Source organism: Rattus norvegicus, chromosome 5 (assembly GCF_021556685.1).
Source record: "Rattus norvegicus strain SHRSP/BbbUtx chromosome 5, alternate assembly SHRSP_T2T, whole genome shotgun sequence".
Taxonomy (NCBI): domain Eukaryota; kingdom Metazoa; phylum Chordata; class Mammalia; order Rodentia; family Muridae; genus Rattus; species Rattus norvegicus.
The window spans coordinates 88,016,954-88,033,002 of record NC_141538.1 but is presented as its reverse complement, the minus strand read 5'-3'; the positions used below and the strand labels follow the sequence as shown (position 1 = coordinate 88,033,002).

General features: G+C 39.5%; 1 protein-coding gene across 1 annotated transcript in view; it reads left to right on the top strand.

The window, feature by feature from the left end:
• The window catches only part of Brinp1 (BMP/retinoic acid inducible neural specific 1), a 200,444-nt gene extending 185,156 nt beyond the window's left edge, over nt 1–15,288 (top strand). Inside the window, 1 exon segment of the mRNA NM_080482.3 lies at nt 13,665–15,288. Within this exon segment, the coding sequence (NP_536730.2) occupies nt 13,665–14,802 (1,138 nt within the window). The 3' untranslated portion in view covers nt 14,803–15,288.
• The last annotated feature ends 761 nt before the right edge of the window (nt 15,289–16,049 follow it).

Sequence of the window (16,049 nt, the reverse complement as noted above, 5' to 3'; positions counted from 1 at the left end):
CCATTTCAAATCTTGAAGAAAGAACTATTGCCAAGACAAGACCCTCCAATATAGGTCATTTTCAGCATTGTAAAGAGCTTCATACATTGACAGCTGTATCTATTCTTTACAATAACTTGTGGAAAAATAAGCAATGTTACTTCTACCCTCTTAGAGGGAAAAATAAAACATAGTTAACTTCAGTTAATGACTCACTCACGATTATAGCATATGACTCCTATGGCTATCTTGAATGGGTCTGGTCCCCTGAACTTGCCCCAAAATGATTTATATTAATGTTTATAATGAATCTTCATTTTTTCCTCCATTTAATCCTTAATTCAAGAAATCTTTAGTGAATGTCTGCTAAGATGAGACACCATAGACTTTATCTGAAGAAGCACTGAAGTGATGAAAAAGAGAGTAGATGCCTTTATTTCTGTGCTACTTGAAATCTAACCTATTTAATGACATCCAAAGTGCCAAATGACCTCAAATTATAAATCCATGTGTTATTCCTGGAAGGAAACCTGAAAGACCTAACTTAATCCCTTCATTGTATTAAAGGATATAAGAAGATAGAATAGAGAAATGTCTTGATTAGAGTATAAGAGAATTAGCTTGTATTGCTATATGATGAATTACCACACAATAAAGAGGCCAAAATGACAGATGCAAAATCTTACAATGTCCATGAGTTTGAATCTGGTTGTGATTAGAAGTGCTTATTCCTCAGGGATAAAAATTTAAGAATTGGCCAGAGTATGCTCTTTTCTATTAAAACTTATGGGGAAAAATGCACATCTAAGTTTCTTTCTATTGTATGCAGTTATAGGACCCAGGTTATAACTCCCTTGTTATTTTCTGTGATGTACTTCAAGCTCATATTTGCTACTGTGCAGTAATTGAACAGTCTGTTTCTCTTCAAAGGAAAGAATAGCATGTTTTATACAGTTTCAGGTGATTCTGACTGGAAAGTATTTTATGTATATATATATATATATATATATATATATATATATATATATGTATGTATGCAGGACTGCAGAAGTGACTGCCTATCATATTGACTGTGGGAGGAGATTGGATCCTGAGAATATACTGACCTTTCTTTTAAGTTCATAGTATTTATACCATTCCGAATACTTATTTTTTATAACAAGCTGACCCATATTTAGAGTCTTATAACAAGAATTGCTGTATAAACTCACGATCTGTGGTTAAACATTCAAGCCTGTGTTTTCAAAGCACTTGTACTCCCTGTAGTAAGCTGTAGTAAATCAGTTGTATACAACTGACAGATGCCCTAGCATAGAGTGTCTAAGGAGTCCCTAGTGACCAACTATTTGTATGTGGGGCCTCTCCATGTGATACTTGATCAGCATGACTACATTGTTCAGAGGGTCTCTGAGTATCAAGAGGTATTTTTCCAATGGACAGGAGTGACAGCTGCTGACTGCTATAGTTCTAGTTGCATAAACATGGTGTATCTTTTCTACCCTATTAATAAATGAACTAGTGGAGTCTATCAACATTCAAGAAGATAACCAGCATTCTGTCTCTATAGGAAGTATACATATAGAGAGTATGGCTTGTATTAGTTTGTTTTCCTAGAACAACCCATGTTACAAGAGAAAGATGCACATCCCTTATAGACTCTGTGATGAAACATTTTGTAACATAAAATTGACCTTTAGAACTTATTTAATCAAAATTAGTGAGTTTATTTTAATATTTAAAACCATAGCTAAATTCCAACTATATGGTTTGTTGTTTGCTTTAATTATTGTTGCTTTCCTTCATTGGCGTTCTTAGAGGATGATTATAGGGAATAATTTCCCATAAGCTGACTTCTAATTTTCGTATTCGGTGGGTGTATATGCAGTGTGGGTACCAGAAGAGAGACAGAACATTTTGCAAGTTGCTGAAGATTCTTAATTATGATGACATCTACAATTGAATGAACACCATGGAAAATAATCACTGGACTCTTGTCAGAAAGGCATGAAGTACTTGACGTCTATAAACTCTTATCCTAACTTAGTGGGAGGAGGGGCTCATAATGTTATTTCCCGTCTCTTAAAATTAGTGTCTTCAGGGCCAGTGTCCAGCAGTCTCCTAACAATAAGATTATTTCCTTTCTTGAATGCACAGTAATCTAGGTAAAGTGACGGTTCCTCTGGAGAAAGCTTAAAGGAAGATTAACAGTGTTATTTTGGACATTGTGCAAATTCTGTCTTAAGGGGAAGATTTGGGTTGTAGATTTCCAGTTACAATTTGTATAAGCTCAGGAAAATCACCTCATGTTTCTAGCTTTAGTTTTCCATCTATTTCATGGTCCAAATCTTGTCCAAGCATCAGTTATATTCACAGTTTTGATATTCTACCACTATATTCTTAACAGCAGTTCCACTCACAAAACAAAACCAAACAAATGAAAAATGAACAACAATATTATTTGAGAGAACTTGACTAATTATCTCACGTATAAGCAAGTGAGTGTGTGTATGTGTGTGTGTGTGTGTGTGTGTGTGTGTATGTGTGTGTCTTTGTGTGTGTGTGTTGAAGGTTGTAATTTGGGTGACAATGACTTATTCTGAGTATGTATTAAACTGTCTTATTCAATAAGAGGTTCAAGTCCACAAATAAATTCAGCACAGCCCGGGGCAGCTGTCTGTCAATCATTGGAGCCTAAGGATTTCTTCCCAACTATGTGGCAATGAAGCTTTGAGCTAGAAGTATTTTGGGCATTTCTTATCTATTTATGGAGCAAAAAAAGTGGCAATGTGTTCCAACACTCTGGTAACCCAAGGGAGTACAATTAGGACAAGGGGTTGATAGATGCGTGCCTGAAGCTCATTCACAGCACTATGCAGGATTTATCAGGGCCAGGATTGGCAGGAATTTCTTCATTTTTATCAATGTTTGTCATTCTGCATTTGTAGCAAATGGGGCAGTTGACTCACTTCCCTGACGTAAGACAAGAAAATAACTATCTCTACTTGCTTTATATTGTCTTTGGTTTCTTTTTTTTTCTCTGTCTCTCTTTCCCTGAGGCTCGGAAGTTGCTTTTCATTTGGATTAGAATCTAGAGGCTCGGGGGATTGAGTCAGAAATAGAACTGAGTTCTCACAATCTTAGTGGATAGGTCTTTCTTTTGTTTTGTTTTTAATCTTCCTTCAGAAATATCCTCCCACGCTGTTTCCCACACCGAAATATTCTTCAAGTCTGCGTATTGGTGAGTTATAACCTCAGTTTTTTGATAAGTAAATCATGACTATTGGCCATCTCTTCTCATCTTCTGAGCCTCAGGTTTTCATAATGCTGAAATGACATTTTAATTCTCTCTTTACCCAGCATAGGACACACAAAAAGTATGAGGATCAAAGATAAGTATTAAGTAGACAAATTACCTGAAAGTTTTCATAGTGATATAAACCTGATTCAGGTGCTGTCTACTAAACGCAGTTGCTCTGGGTATTTTGAATAAATTATTTGGCAAATGTCTCATAAAATTATTGTATCTTTACACAAAGGTCAAATGATGTAAGTGTATAACAAGAAAATTTTTCACAACTAACTTGCATATGTAAATATAAATAAGATCAAAATATAGGGAGATGGTTCAGAGATTAAGAACAATTCCTGCTCTTCCCAAGGACCTATGTTCAGTTCCAAACACTTCAATTACATGACTCTCTTCCACCTCTCACTCCAGCAATAATGGTTATGACATATGCATGTACACAAGCATGCATATATACAAACACATGCACATACACACACAGTGGAATTTAAAAATTATATATCAAGTTGGAAGAATTGAATACATGTACATACAAGTAGCAATAAATAGACGGAGGATGATGGTGTGTGTTTGTGTGTGTGTGTGTGTGTGTGTGTGTGTGTGTGTGTGTGTAGCAATTAAAGGAAAAGAAGCCATGATTGCAAAGGGAGCAAAGTGGAGGAACATATGATGTATGTGAGGGATTAGAGGGAAGGAAGGAAAAAGGAAGTATGGTTTAATTATGTTTTAATTTGAAAAGTAATAATATAAACACAAAATTATGTGTATATGTATACACATATATACATATATCTACTCATATAGACAAATAATTGTCTATCACTAACTCCATTTAATCTATATGTATCTATATTTACATTGAATCATATCTACATTAAGATACCCCATGTCCATCACGTCTTTTATGGGCATGTTAACTATAGGACTACTCTGTTTTTGTATAAAAATATTAATTACTAATTAGTACAACTAATTAATTGATACAATAATTTGGAAGTGTGCATTTATGATTGCTAAAATGCACCAGAGGAAGTTATAGTACCATCTTCTAACACATGAGTTTCAGGGCTTGAATTCAAGATGTTAAACCTAGTGGCATGTACCTTTAACTTGTGGGCCATTCCATTGGTCCAAATCTGCTTTTTGAAATTAGCACAAACCCTTCATTGGTGCTTTGCTAGCATTTTATTTTTCTTAGAAATGACCATTTATTGTTTTGTATAACTGTGGTTTGCTCATCCCCCCAGGAGATTCCACGCTGTGTGCTATTTTGGTACTGATTGACTTTTACGTGGCCTCCAGGTTGGGACTGCAATAAATATTGAAGCAATCTCAATGCATATATTTTAGGGTACATTTGTTGTTGTTGTTGTTGTTTACTTCTAGGGATAGAATTGCTTCTACACATATGCTAATATGTACATTTTGATAAATTCTCAAGCAGACTGTTTGCTTTTCTCTCTTTGTGGGAACTTACTTCTTTCCTGTCCTGCACAGCGAAGTTGCATTTGCTATATGCCTTTGCAATATTTAGTACTTTCCCTTAAATTTTTTTGGTCAATTTAAATTTTATCTGAGCTGCTCATCCGAAGTTGTATATTACTGAAATTTTCGGTAATATCATCTTAATGATGAACAAAAGTAGAGTTTCACAGGATTGTTAGCTTTTTAAATAACCACTTTGTAAAATGAACTGTCTGCTTCTGTCATTTGCGTAGCCTCCGTTTTTGCTTGTGGCTTGTTCTTACTGAGCTATAGTACTTTATGTGGTATATTAATCCATTCAATATTCTATGACATGCTTTCATAGCCTGGGTTTCTCATAAGCAGTTAAATCTCTGTGTTCTAGAGGCCTGGTATTCCAAAACCAAGAAATGTCTAAAGAAAACTTTCTGGTCCTTGTAACTCTCTTCTCATAATAGAAGGCCTCACAGATCTTCCTAAGTTTAAGGACATGACATTAACTTCATGCATGAGAACTGCATTTGCATGGACCCATCACCTAAAAGTCCCCACCTCCCAACACTATGTCTTTGAAAATCGAGCTTTCTATTGATTAATTTGGGGACACAAATAATCTGAACAAGGCTTGAGTTGTGAATACAGTCTTTTATTGGATGGAGGTTCATTAATTTATTGTGTTGTCCTTAATTCCATTTTTTGTTGGGTATTATTTAATCTTAGCATTTTTCATGAGCCAATATTTTTTGTCTGTTGTAAATGCTCTAAAAAAATCTCTACTCCAATTCCTTAAAGATAGTTGCCTTCACTTTTTGTAGAATTGTTTAGTCCTTGTTATTGTTTACTTTTCACAGATCTCCCATCATTTGATTTAATTTGGAAGAGTAGAAGTAGTTTCTCTCAAAGTTTCATTGTTTAATATCAGTAGTTAACTGACCCACCAGTACTTGTTGAATATTTCCTCCCTTGTAGTTTTCCATCTATAATTACTGATTTCAAAGGAACCATTTAACATGTGAACTCGAGGGGAAAACAGTCACTGTTTTCATAAGAGATCTTGTGCACTTACTACAAGTCTGGAGCTTCTATACATTCTCTTATCTGATGCTCAGAATGACCTTGCAAAGAGTATGCTATTATTTCATTCTGTACCAGAGACAACAGAAGCTTAGAAAGGACAAGTGATTAGTTCAAGGTTAAATAATGTATTCATTAAGATTCAATACCATTATTTTGTCCTTTGAGTACAATGCCCATATCTAGTCTAGATGTTTCTTCTGCGAGCATTCTAGTGGCAGAGTTCATTAGAACTATGGAAAATGAGCAAACAGTGAAACTAGAATATTAGACTGCAATCAGTTGGGCTGTTTTAATAACATAGAAGAATATTTTTACCTGGGACAATTTCCCTCACGAATGGCAATAATGGTAATAAGTTTTAAGTCCTTGAGCTAGAAACTCTCAGAATCTCTGTATATTTAGGTTAGCTCATAATACAAAGTGCAAGGTAGTTATTATGTTCATTTGGCAGAGAAGAAAACTGTGATTCAGGGGATGGAAGGGTGACTCAATTATTAAAGTGCTTGTCTGGTAAGAGGGTGCATCACTAGCACCCACATAAAAAAACAATGTCCAAATTATTAATTCATGCTCGTCATCCCATCGCTAAGAAAGCAAAGAAATGGTGGCTACTGAGAGTTCAATGGCTCGTAAGCCTAGACTAATCAGTGGACTTTGGATCCCAGTGGAAGACCCTGTCACAGAAAACAAGATGGTGGGCTTATGAGAAAATATTGGTTAGTCTACAGCTGCCATGTTCATGGGCCCTCCTGTAGGTACACCCACACACACCAAACACACACACACACACACACACACACACACACACTAAACCACTTGGTGCAAGATTATACCCAATGGAAGAAATGGAGGACCAGTGATTGTCAAAAAGCTCAAGGACAAATATCCAAGGTCAAATAGACAGTGCAAGTGCAGTTCTTCCTTAACTTATTTGTACCCTGTTATTCACCCAGACCATTGACTACATGATTACTACCTCATTTCAAGGTTACAACAAGCCACTAGGCTCTGGTTTGCCCCTTTTAACTTCCATAGGACGTTGGTCTGAGCCTTCCATTGTGCTGCTCAGGACAAATAACAGACTCTGACAGCATCCGCATAGGAGCACCTGCTGCTCTTAGTCCTTCTTTCATCTCTGAGCTGCTCCTGCTCCTTCCATCATCTATCTTCAGGACTTCTATTCCCCAAAGCAAAACTCAGAGTTTGAATATGAAGCTGATGTTGCCTGTCACCTCCTTCCAGACACAGAACAGTGTAATTGCAAAAATTGTTTCATAATCCTCCCCAATTAAGATTCTGACAACCTAATTTGAAAGACCAGGATTCTTCCTTTGCAGCTAGCTCGCCCTCTTCCTCCTTTCACCCTCACTACTGCCCCTGCAAGCATATTTACCAGCTTCACTCCACGGTTCCAACTAGAAAATGTTCTCAGCATGGCAGGAGACTGTAAAACTCTCCTTTTGGTCATTACTTTGCCACTGTTATGTTCTATTCAATGAGGCTCTGACCTCATGTGAAGAACTGAGGACAAACAGGCTGTTAGGGCTATAGAAGGAACTTAAATAGGGCAATGATTAAAAGGTAAATATTTGTCCAGGGAAACTGATGAGCAGAGTGGGCCTGATGGCTAGTTATAATTGAGACTGGCACAGCCATGAAACAGTATTCCTGGCATCTGACCCTAAAGACATGTGTGGGTTTGAAGAGCACCAGTCTTTCAGGACATCCATAAGTATGGCTGTACACACACACACACACACACACACACACACACACACACACAAGTACATATATGCATGCACATACGCATGCACAAACATTCATACACACGTGCAAAGTATATAAAGAACAGTGCGCACCAGACACCGAGGAATAAGTCCTTGTCTCCCAGTATTTGCCTGTCTTCTGCAAAATATATACTCCATGGTACCATGGGAATGTACCTAGAGTACCTAGATACCAATTACAATGTCAAAGAAACACCTAGGAAAACACACAGGGCATAAATGAAAGAGTAATTTGAAATTCTACTTTCTTCCTTTTTCATTTCTTCTGTTCTTTTAAAAACACACTGTTATTAAACAAATAGGCCTTACAGATTATAGTTTTGTATTTTAGCCTAGATTTCTTCCCCTGTGTCCTGCCACATTCTCTTGGCACTAGATTTGTATGATCTTCCCTAAAATGCCACAGGCCAGGCACCGCATTCCCAGCTTAGGCAAAACCTCCAATTAAAATCAGCAGGGAGGTTGCTTGAATTAGGAATCCCAGCCAGGGCTCCCCAGCCTGATGGTTCAGAATGAGAGATGTGAGCCTTTAAACAACGGATGGGAAGCCCTAGGTGGCAAAGCCTCTGTCCTCCAAATGACAAGGGACTCATGCTGTGTCTCTTGGAGACCTGTCAGGTTGCCAGAACACCCTGGCTGTGGCAAAGACAGGGAGCACAGGGAAGCAGCTGAGATGTCTCCAGGGTGCTGAGAGTGGTTTATATCCGCTATGGGGCTTGGAGGGCAAGCAATATATACTGTGATCGTTGAGAGTATGCCGAGATTATATTTAGAAAGCTTGAACTCTGGCCATGCCTATGCTGTGTAACCATGGATGAGTGACAGTCCTTCTCTGGCTCAACACGCTTATCAGTTACGTGGAATTCAGAAGCAAATCCTACCTCATGTGAGTGACCGTGAGGATGAAGAGATAACTGCCGTGACCTAGAAGGTACTATAGAATATTAACTGTCTATCTCACCAACGGAGGGGCAGTGTCATTCAGTTTTAAACGTGATGAAGATGAACTGTCAATTTCTCTGGCTTTTCTTAAAAATTCTCTGCTTTTGCAGTCCAACCTACTGTATATGAAGCCACTGTGAGTGCTAATCAATCAAGTACCAGATTTTTTTGTCTAGTTTAGAGGTGAACATGCATCTTCCTGCTCTCCTCTTTACTCTTTTCTCTCCCCCTCCCTATCTCTTACCTCCTCTCCATCCAGCTCTCTCCTTCCCTCCGTTCATTCCAGCCCCCTTCAGAATGAACTGAGTATCTCATCCAACAGAAAGATACTGATTTGACTGCAAATGGAAGATGGTGTAGCTGGATCCCCAGAGATAGAGAAAAGCATTTTAAAACATGGTTCTTACTGCCTCACACTCACTGCATAACAGTGGGTCTGTGTGAGCATTGTGAGACCCTCCCATCCAGAACTGACCTATTAAGCTGTTTCTCTGTCCCTAAAGTTGAGACAGTTGTCACTAGATAGCCTGGGAAAAGGTATTTATAGATCACAGCCCCTCCTACCCCTCGTGCCCATCCTTTCTACGTGCATTCATCAGAGAGGCCCGATTATCTCCAAATGGAAAAGAGAGACCCTGAAAGGTTCAGAGGAAGCAAGGGATGTAGTGAAAGACTCTTAAATGACCAAATGCTCTTTATCTCCCCATCCATTCCATTTGTTTATCTTCTTATGGCTACTTCCTGTTTGTTATCCTTATTGTTTTAATATCATATTATGATTTATTTCACAAAGTATGCCCACAGCAGATGTACAATGTTGGTATTTAAAAGGTATGCTAATCTCTCAAGTCCTCTTCTTCTGTCACACCACAGTGGTGACAGGTGACACAAAGGGGAACAGTGCATGTGAAGGTGCCTTACCACCATCCATGCTACACATAGGGGTCCATAATAATGGTAAGGCATAGAATCCCTCCATATGTTTAGGATGCCACCTTCAATGACATTTTTTGTTACTCAGAAAACTGGGCGGAGATGGAAAAGTTATAGAAGATTATTTTGACTAAAGCTGATGTTGGAAGTTGCTTATATTTAAAAAATCAGCAAATACACACACACACACACACACACACACACACACACACAAAATGGGCTGAGCTTATTTTTCAGGTTTTAGTCTTCTCAAATGAAGGATTGAAAAGTAACAGGATGGTCTGTGACATTGGGAATTAGCAATCACTGATAACACTGTTCTCGTTCTTTCTCTGTGTCTCTGTGTGTCTCTGTGTGCCCCCTCCCTCCTCTCTCTCTCTGTCTCTCTGTCTGTCTCTCTCTGTCTCTGTCTCTGTCTCTCTGTCTCTCTGTCTCTCTGTCTCTCTCTCTCTCTCTCTCTCTCTCTCTCTCTCTCTCTCTCTCTCTCTCTGTCTCTCTCTCTGTACTCAAGCCCATGGTTTCTTCACTGTCTACGTTATCTGGATCTTGTAACTGGTAATAATTTAACCTCCCTTGAACCTGTTTCTATCTTACACACTGGCATATCACATATCACATTATGCCTAGTATCTTCTATGTACCCTTCTTAGTAGCTTCCATGTACCCTTCTGCCCATCATCTCCAACATGAAGTCTCTTTCTCCTCTCTGTCACCCCACCTTTCCCCTCTGTTTCCTCCTTCCTGGGCCTCGCACTCCTTACACCCCTCCTTCACATCACTTCCCTTCTGCCTCCTCATGCTGTACCATTAATGCCCCCTTTGATACAGCCCACAACCTCACAATTATTCCAAGCTCAGGAGACGCAGGTGCCATGCAGCCTGCTAATGTGTCTCAGAGGGCCTCTGTCCCCAGTCCCTCCTGCCTGACAAGGCTGGAATCCTAATTCCCCAGCAGCCCCCTTGCTTGTAGCAGCAGCACCAGGAACTTTCATCTTTTTATTTCCCCCACTGAGGATTCTGAGAGTGCCGCCACAATGAAGCATTGACAGGAGGAGTGGGGGCTGAGGTCCCTACAAAGGGTCCCAAAGATAAGACACGAGAAAGGGGGCGCTCTACGGGGTTATAGAATGCCTTGCAGATGGGAACAGAAGCACTCTAAATGGGGTACTGTGCTGTCACTTGGAGAGCGAGTGACAGGGGCAAGTGTGGGCCATTTGAAAGAGACATTTTGAAATAGAGCTCTTGTCAGATGTAACCACGCAATCGCAGCCGCGTGGAGGGCCCCTGCAGCTCACAAAAAATATCAGATGACTCATACCCCAATATTCAATGTTCTGATTTGGGAGGTGGGAGCCACACAGCTCATTATGATTCTTGCTCCGTTTCCTGAAAGCTGGGCCTGCTGTTCTCCAGGCTGTAATAGGATTGGTCTCACGAAGCAGAGACCAGGGAGGCCTGCGGCTGTGTGGGTGGATGGTATGGAAAACTAATACTGCTATCCTGAGGGGACAGAGAGAAGTTTGTTTTCCGTTTTCATTTTTTTCTTTTTGTTAATAAAATGTAAGAAGGAAAATATTAATATTCTTCATTCATTCATTCAGCAAACATTTATGAAGCTAGCTAGGTTATGTGCTACGTGCTGAAGGAAGAAAGTCTCTGCCTGCTAAACCTGAGAGTCTAGAGGAGAGACTAGGAATGAGACAAACAGTTTAAGCACAATGCCTTGGGGTGTTTTCAGGGTTTTTTTTTCTTTTACCAGATGGGGGGGTGGTTCTGTGGATTAAACAGGTAGAGAGTTTCAAGAAGCTAATTATGACACCATTTTTCTCAGTTGATAAGTAACTCATTTAAATCCCAAGTCAGCTAGGCAGCCATTTCAACAGTATCCATTTTCAAATAGCTACAACAAAATGGCTTCTTTTAGACTTCAGAGCATTCTAGAGAGTGTCTGAGGACCTTCAAAGGAAGAGCTTATTCTCTGAGATATGAGCACTGTGTACTGTTACATTTTTTTTTTATAATTGCTGTATCTTAGGCTTTTCTCAGCAGTTTAAATATATCACAGCATCCCTCTGCCAGCCTCTTGAGACAGACTTTATTATCCCCATTTTAGCAAAGAATACCAAGGATTTAAGAGATGAAATGACTCATTCCCTGTTCTAGGATGGGTTTGGTTTTTGTTGTTGTTTTTTAGCCCTGACTTCAGTTCTGCTTGAATTAACGATATCCATATTCTTCTGTTTAGACTGTCCTATCTTCCCAATGACTTTGAGGGTTTATGATTGTGTGATTGTAAGTCAAAAGAATTGCTAGAACAGACAGTTGGCTAACACATCTAACCACAGGATGTGTGGTGCAAATGAGCTTCTTTTCTCATTCTCACAGTGCTGCAAGAATATGAATTATGAGCTCCATCGTCGTCATCATCATCATCATCTGTGTCATCACAGACCTTTCATGTAGTCCTAATACATTTTATTTAAGTCTGTTTTAAAAATTCTGACTGATAGATAAAGCCCAAAGAAAGGTTGATATGTCAGAAGACTTCACTTCTTAATGATCATATGGTTCATCAGTTGGCCTTGGAGCTTCTGTATTCACTCTTATGATATAAACTTGATAATCCTTTTGCAGGGAGAATAAGAGCTGAGTTTTACTAAGCCCTTAATTCCTACCAAATTTGAAAGGATATTTCACACAAAAATTTGGCTAATCCTCACAACAATCCTGTGTGGTAGGAGGAGTTAGTGGGAAGGCTAAGGAAATTGCCCACTGAACAGAAAAGCCAGGATTTTATCCATTTGCTTGAGAAGCCTGAATCTCATGTCATTGTCTGGGTGTTGTTGGTAAGCTCAAGTGAAAAGCTGGGCATAAAAATGCCTGTGCATGGTAAAGACTGCTAGACAGCTATGCAGGACTATTTGTAGCATGGAGGACAGCCAAGAGGTGACTTCCAAAGAAACATGGAAAAATGAAAGGCCTCTGGGCTGACAGCTTTACATATTTTTATCTATTCTTCTGCTGCTTCTTATGGTTCATGGATCTGTCTTCATTAAAATATTTTAGTGCCTGGAATCTGGGTATAGACACTGGTAACATTTACATCATGGATGGGCAATGCAGAGGGGTTTTTGAGATATAATTTGCAATAGAAACGCCACATGATTGAGAATTTAGAATGCTGGACAACAGAATAACATATTTTTATTGCATATTACAAAAGTGTGCCACTGGGAGAATCATATAGATATATGATCTATATAGAAGTACTACATGAGGGCTGGAGAGACGGCTCAGTGGATAAGAGCACTGAGTACTCTTCCAATGGTCATGAGTTCAGTTCCCAGCCAATGACCATCTGTAATGCAATTCGATGCCCTCTTCTGGTGTGTCTGAAGACAACAAAACAGTATACTCATATACATAAAATAAATTCATATTTTTTTAAAAAAAGAAGTGCTACATGAATTCTAGAATATGGTGCGATGAAGCTTATTTTTGTTGACAGGGTTGGGCATGCCATAACTTCATCAATGGAAGGTGTGGAATCCCCTGATATTGACATAAAAAAATACAAATGAAAAGAAAGAAAACATAGAATTCCACAAATCTTGCCTGTGTGAGACTTTTCATGATTTGTTCTCATCCAGAAAGTGTATTTGTGCTTAGAAACTTTATTCCCTAAGTCAAATTTCTCAGTACCTATTGTGTAATAGAATAGATAGAGATGAATGAATGTCCTATTAGTCCAATGCCTCTTTTTTATATGTGCTCACAAAAAACTGTTAGATATGTAAAGTACAAAGTGATATAACAGCTTCAAGACATGACAATGTATTTATTAATAGATATTTAATCTACATTCTCTCTTATATTTAACCTGCTTATCCTTAAGGCTTTCCAACTGGGCTAGGCTGGTTGGCTAGTGAGTCTCAGGGATCTTCCTGCATCTGCCTTCCAAACCTGAGATTAAAAGTGTGGGCCACCATGCCTCCTTTTTTTTTTACATGTATACTGAGGATTAAAACTTAGATCTTCATACATACATGGCAAGGATTTTTACTAAGCCATAATTCCAATCTCCTCTTTTCATTCTTTGGGAGGTTACATGTATGGTGTACCTCACAATCCTATTGATGGTAGCTAACGTTTTCCATTTTTCTTCATTTTCACAGGACAATTCAGCAGTGGCTTGCAAGGGTCCAGTCACTTCTCTACTGCAATGAGAATGGGTTCTGGGGAACCTTCCTGGAAAGCCAGAGGAGTTGTGTGTGCCATGGTAGCACCACACTGTGTCAGCGCCCTATCCCATGCATCATAGGTGGGAACAACAGCTGTGCCATGTGCAGCCTGGCCAACATCTCACTCTGTGGCTCCTGCAATAAGGGCTACAAGCTGTATAGAGGCCGCTGTGAACCACAAAACGTGGACTCTGAGCGGAGTGAGCAGTTCATCAGCTTTGAGACCGACCTGGACTTCCAGGACTTGGAACTGAAGTACCTGTTGCAGAAGATGGATTCACGCCTCTATGTCCACACTACCTTCATCAGCAATGAGATTCGCCTGGATACGTTCTTTGACCCTCGGTGGCGCAAGCGCATGTCCCTCACTCTCAAGAGCAACAAGAACCGCATGGACTTTATCCATATGGTGATCGGCATGTCCATGCGAATCTGCCAGATGCGAAACAGCAGCCTGGACCCTATGTTCTTTGTCTATGTCAATCCCTTCAGTGGGAGCCATTCAGAAGGCTGGAACATGCCCTTTGGGGAATTTGGCTACCCACGTTGGGAGAAGATCCGTCTGCAAAACAGCCAATGCTACAACTGGACTCTCTTGTTGGGCAATCGGTGGAAAACTTTTTTCGAGACTGTCCATATCTACCTACGTAGTCGGACTCGGCTACCCACCCTACGCAATGAGACTGGCCAGGGCCCCGTGGACCTGTCAGATCCCTCCAAAAGGCAATTCTACATCAAGATCTCCGATGTGCAGGTGTTCGGGTATAGCCTGAGGTTCAATGCTGACCTCTTACGAAGTGCCGTGCAACAGGTTAATCAATCCTATACACAGGGTGGCCAGTTCTATTCCTCCTCATCCGTGATGCTTCTCATGTTGGACATTCGGGACCGAATTAACCGCCTGGCCCCTCCTGTGGCCCCAGGAAAACCCCAGCTGGACTTGTTTTCCTGTATGCTGAAGCACCGCCTGAAGCTGACCAACAGTGAGATTATCAGGGTGAATCATGCCTTGGACCTCTACAACACTGAGATCCTCAAACAGTCTGACCAGATGACAGCCAAACTCTGCTAACCCGGGACCCTTTGCCATGGACTTTCCCTTCTGTTGTACGAATACAACAGAATAAAACAAAGTAAAACAAAAGAAAAGACACACACACACACACACACACACACACACACACACACAAACAGATTTGTAAAATGTAATTAGTATTCAAAGGAAAGGAGGAAAATACTTCATTTGTTGAAAGCTAAAGTGTTCTAGCAGCTGTATAAAACAGTGGGGCATGTCTCTTACTTCTATATTATGTCATGAAGAAGGATCTCAGAATTTTGTGAAGCTTTGAGTTGGTGGCTTCTTTGGCATCAGGTGCTGTGTAGAGGGGGGGGAGAAGGGGAGATCATATGCAATGAATTGTAAAGACCTCTGCTGTGCAGGTGCTAAGATTAAACACTAAAAGAGAGAGAAAGAGATATATGTAATGTACCTCTGACACTGCCATTTTTCCTTGTGAGAGGAAATGGACGTAGATAAAGAAGATATTTCTTCCGCTAAGATTTCTTCCCTTTTATGCTTAATTCTTTGTGATTCTTTTGACACTCTGCTGGGGGTGGGGGTGGGGGTGGGGGGCTACGACACGGCAATATTACCCATATGGCTTCTTTACGTCTCAATAAACTGAAGCTAGTGATAAATGGTTCGTAGGTGGGGTGGGGATAAAATAAACTGACACAATTCTAGAACAAACAATAACCATAAATATTAGCTCTTCAAACTACTTAGCTTAGAAATCAGGGTCAAAAAGAAACAGCATGCTCATGAATAGCCCCATAATAACTGCCTCATAAGAGTTTGAATCTGATCTTCTTATGCCTTTGCCAACACACATTTTTTTTCTTAGCTTTCTGAACACTTCAGTATTTTGTGATTCAAAAATATTTACCAAGGGGTAAAAGATTTCTTTTTCCAAAATTGTGTTTAATGATTCATTTGACTTTGTGAACAAAAAAGTTACACCTACTTTCTCCACAAAGAAATACAGTATTCTATTGTTCAGAAATGTTTTCGTAGTAGAGATAGTTTTCATTTGAGTATTACCCGTGACCAAGTGTTATTCGTAATAATAGAAATTTTGGAGTATATGGGAGTATATAAGGTTTTCTACATTTAAATTTCTTTTGGATAATTTATAATTCACAAGCACAAGTGAACATGCATCAAGGCCTTGTCACACATATATACACAGTATAAATACTACCCCTTCTTGTGAAGGAGTTGGGTTTAGTAGAATGAGAGACTCAAGAAGGCAGGCATAT